The 4,980-nt window shown below is 38.0% G+C and overlaps 1 protein-coding gene across 1 annotated transcript; it reads right to left on the bottom strand.

Moving 5' to 3' along the window:
• Positions 1-268: 268 nt before the first annotated feature.
• LOC138889260 (uncharacterized) lies at positions 269-1,114 on the bottom strand. Its single transcript, XM_070172542.1, has one exon. It carries the CDS (start codon positions 1,112-1,114, stop codon positions 269-271), a length of 846 nt encoding a protein of 281 aa, XP_070028643.1.
• Positions 1,115-4,980: the final 3,866 nt, after the last annotated feature.

Genomic DNA, 4,980 nt, shown 5'->3' with positions numbered 1-4,980 from the left:
CCCAAGTGGGTCCTCACAAACAATCCACGTTAGTTTTTAAAAATTCAATCAACTTACCTTTCATGTCTTGGCTTAGACTGGTCCCTACGTAAACTTTCCTTTCAGGCCATTGTGCAAATAATATTACAACTTCCAGTTCTTTAATCGTTGTTTTGATATTTTTATTTTCTTCTGGTTCTTGAATGACATCTGGCCTTGAGTCCATGTATGTTCGTCCTTGTTCAGTTGAGGTTTGTGTTGTGATACCCTCAACTGGATTCTGTAATTGCTATTTTTCTTCGTTTCCTGTACTTGAATCTATTATAGAATTGATGCTTCTGGATGTATGTTGATCCCCACGGATTTGACATATTCCCCATGGTGATGAAAATTTAATAACTTGGTGCAAGGTTGACAGAACGGCATCCATCTCGTGGATCCATGGTCTCCCAAGGATCATATTGTAAGCCATCTCCATATCTACCACCTTAAATTTTGTATTCTTGACAACTCCTTCTGCGAATGTTGTAAGTATTACTTCCCCTTTTGTCACTACGCCGGAATTGTCAAATCCAGACAGAGTATGTGCCTTTGGTATTAATTTATCTTCGGCTTGCATCTCACGTAGTACTCTTAGCAAAATAATGTTCACGGAACTACCTGGATCTATCAAAACTCGTTTCACATTAGTATCATGTACAGGTAAAGATATTACCAGTGCATCGTTATGTGGGGATAATACGCCATCCGCGTCTGCATCATCAAATGTAATGCTTTCTTCCTCTAAGACATGTCGCACCCGCTTACCGTGGGTAATTGTGACTTTGGAGACTTTATTGGCTGTTGTGTACATCACACAATTGATGTCTTCACCTCCACTTATCACATTAACGGTCCTTTTGGGAGAAGGTGATTTTGGGGGCTCCTGCCTATTCTTTATATATGCTTGCTTACCTCTCTCACTGAATAATTCAGTGAGATACCCTTGCTTTAATAGATGATCAACTTCACCTGGTAGCAACCTACAGCCTGCCATTTTATGCTCGTGATCATTGTGAAATTCGCACCAGTGATCAGGGTTGTGCCTGTTTGGGTTTGATGTCATTTCTTTTGGCCACTGTACCTTATAACCCATGCTTCTTAAAACAGCTACGAGCTCGGAAGTGCTTACATTAAAATTATAACCGCCAAACCTTGTTTTCAAATTTCTATCATCATCCCGTGACTCTCGCTCGTTTCGATCTTTCCCAAATCTTGATGACGAGCCCCACTCTATATTTCTCGACCTATGATCGTACCTCAGATGGTTCTGTTTTGACCGTGAATCTTTTCCTACTGGACCCATATATGGTTCGTACCTATTTTTACCGGACCTTTTTTCGGTTTTCGCCCGTCTCGAACTCACTTTTTATCTTTTTGAGATCGTGAGATAATATCCTCTCCAATACTTAGCTTCGTGTTGTACATGTTATAAACGGCATTCCACGTTGTTGCTGGGAATTCACGAAGACTTTCCTGGAGTCGCCTTGTGGCTTCAGAGCATTTTTCATTCAAATTACTAGTGAAGGCTATAGCTGCCCAATTGTCAGGTACGCGCGGTAACGTCATTCTTTCACATTGAAACCTATCCACAAACTCCCTAAGCAATTCTTAGTCCCCTTGCTTGATTTTGAAAATATCTTCCATTCTTTTTTCGACTTTTTGAGCTCCCGAGTGTGCTTTGATAAATGAATCTGCAAGCTCAGCAAAAGAATTTATGGAACTTTCAGGTAAAAGAGAATACTATGTTAATGCTCCCTTAGTGATTGTTTCACCGAATTTTTTGACCAATACTGATTCAATTTCTTGTTTGGTCAAGTCGTTGCCTTTTAGACTGTTGTGAATGCAGTCACGTGGTCTCGTGGATCAGTTGTTCCATTGTATTTTGGAATATTGGGCATTTTGAATTTCTTTGGAATTGGAAGGGGAGCAGCACTTGGCTTCCGAGGTTGTTGTGAATATTTATCCATATCTATCCCTTTGATTACGGGCGGTACTCACTTTGATCCTTGAGCTGTTTCTGCAATGTTAGAACTAAATTTTGTATATCAGAATTGACTAAGTTACCTGGTTCTCCTTCTCGTGACTCATTGGGGATTCCACCACTACCTGAATTAGCATGCCCAGAACGAGGGTTCTCCAAAGTATTATTATTTGGAGTGGGTGTTGGTGGTGCAACGGGTAATTGGCTGACAAAGGCCTCAAGAGATTTATTAACCTGTTGAGCGATTATCTTTTGCAAAGCTTCATTGATAGCTTCATCATTTTCGAATTGAGCATTTCCATTTGCATGAGATCTATCAGGAGTTCCTTCTCGAGATCATCGAGCGGAGTTTTGTGGAGAAGGGATTGGGATGTGGTCATCCTGTAGATTCTCCTGGAGTTGTTGGTTTCCTTGGGTGTTGTCATTGATGTTCGACATAGTTGATGCAACAAAAAAGGTTAGGCTAAGAAAGAGTAGATTTTTAGATTCCCAGTAACAGAACCAATTAGTTTAACCAAAAAGTGAAATTTTAGTCAAAACTTTAATTTAGAAGAACGCAGGTTACTGATAATCAAAACTGAATAATGGAAAGTGATTTTGCTAACAATGAGATAGATAGAAGAAAATAAAGTAAACCAGTATATCCAGATGATCTTTCGTGCCCTTACAAATGATCCATTCTCTCCTTTTTATAGCTATCTTAAAGATATACGTTTTGCCTTTGTTATAATTAGGCCACTGTGAGCACGTGATTTTTGCCCTATATGAACTACTCCCATAAATTCAAAAATAAATAATTTCTTTCAGTGTTTGCAATTTTGTGGATTTTCGTGGCATTTACTGTCAATTGTTTGCATTGTGTTTATGCATTTTAATTAGTGAAAAATACAAAAAATATGTTGCATTTGCGTTTAGGATTTAATCCTACATTTTAGGATTAATTAACAAATTAGTTATTTTATAAAAATGGGAAAAATCACAAAAAAATAGTTTATTTTGCACTTTTAAATTTTAATTTCGAATTTTGGTAATTTTTCCTTGAATTTGGTTTTTAATTAGTTGAGGTGATTATTTCGAGTTAGTTAATATAATTTGGTTTAGAAATTAATTTAGGTTTTAATTTTGAAAAGAAATATTTTTTTTAGAATAAAAAGGGAAAAAGAATGAAAGATCAATTTGGGCCAAAATTCAAATTTCCCAGCCCCAAACTCGTCCCAACCCCGTCCAGTCCCACTTTCCCAACCAAATGACGCCGTTTTGAAATCCCCATATCTGAGCGGTTGATCTCTTGCAATTCAACGGACAAGAACCGTGGGTCTTAATAATATATAAATGTTCGAACGGACCCCCCCCCCCTCTCAGACCCCCCTCTCTTTGTCTCTCACCATCTCAGAACCTTCCCAACATAACCTCGCCATGCACCGCCGCCGGAAATCGCCCTACGATGACGGTAGGTCTCCGATGGCCATCAGATTTACACCCTAGCTCCCTCTCCTTCTCCTCAGTCCAAATCCACACCCCTTTTTCCTCGAATCTTCACCAGACTCGTCGAATCTAGATTTGAAGATGAGCCCTAAAAATTCAAAAATCCCAAATCGAGTTGTTGTGAAAGATTTAGGTCTAATATGACATTATTCGTGTGTTCTTTACAAGAACACACGATTAATATTAGATTTGGCCGAAAATTCGAAGATTTGAAGTGTCAGGTTCCATTCTACACTGTCCGAGTTTTGGTAGGTATTTTCTTCACTTTTTCTTTTTCTATCTTTCTACTTCTTCTCTTTTCTTTTCGTTCTCGTTGTCTCTCTCCCTTTCCTCCGGTCTCTCCTCAGTTTGATTTCTTGATTTGAATTTGGTAAAGTATTAAAGCAGTGATTATAAGTTTCTGTGTTTATATGGTGTTTGTATTTATGTCGTGAGTTTTTAAAATTTTCTCGTAGAAGTTCTTGAAGATTCCGTTTTAGTTTGTGCATGTTGCCTGTTCGAGTACTGTTCTGCTTGTCCAATCATATGATTGGCTCAGGTTAATTCGAATATGTGGTTCATTTGTAGCTCGTCGTTTTAATTTAAAAAAAATATCAGTTTGTTGGGCTTGTTTTAGTTATGAAAGGTTCAACAAAATTTTGTTTGAGCTTTCGATATTGTTTGGGCTTTGAGGATATTTTCGAATCCTTCATAGGGGCATGTTAAGTGTTGGGGTCAAACTTGACCCATCAACATTTCAAATGGGGTCAATTTGATCCATAGCTCTGCCTGGACCAGGGGTAATTAACAGGGTTTAAAAGGGTAAATTGGGAAACCTGGCCAGCAAGTCAGAAGTTTAGGGACTAACTAGACCCAAAGACTACCCTAGTACCTTGCCTATAAAGGCATTTTTACTTGAGGCTGAAGGGGTTTTTTAAGGGCTGAAATCCAAAAAAACAGAAAACTGCAAAAAAAATCATAGGAGATTTGGAAAAGCTGGAATTCTAGAAAGCTTCTCTGATTTTCTGAAGCAGTTTTCTGATTCACATAGATTTAATATGGTTTGAGGTTAATTTCTGGAAAGTTTTGGGTCAAGTTGTGTTAAAATTAATGTTCTATTGGACTTATAATCGATTCTGTAGGTTCAATTTCTTCAATCCGGGGTTGTGTTCTAGCTGGTGTTGCTGCTTATCTGCTGATATTATCTTGTTGTGCTGATCCCCATCGTTTCTCTTAATTTTCTCTCCAGGTACACATTTTCTGAATTTAAAACCATGTATGAAGTTTTGACTTGCAGAATGAAATGAAATAGCTCCAATATGTCTTGGCTCCTTAGATCAGTGCTACTGTTTTCGTGTCCCATGATTTGGTATTTACTTAGTATAGTGACTGTTTATTATGATGGATGTATCTAATAGTTTGCCAACATGAAAATTAGCTGCAACAATTACTGTTTGATTAGTTGCGTAGTAGTTTAACAGGACTGAGAAAGACACTTAGCTGAATTGTGTTGG

The sequence above is a fragment of the Nicotiana sylvestris genome, chromosome 4 (assembly GCF_000393655.2).
Source record: "Nicotiana sylvestris chromosome 4, ASM39365v2, whole genome shotgun sequence".
NCBI lineage: Eukaryota > Viridiplantae > Streptophyta > Magnoliopsida > Solanales > Solanaceae > Nicotiana > Nicotiana sylvestris.
Note: the sequence above shows the minus strand (reverse complement) of the source record. Positions and strands in the feature narration are given on the sequence as shown.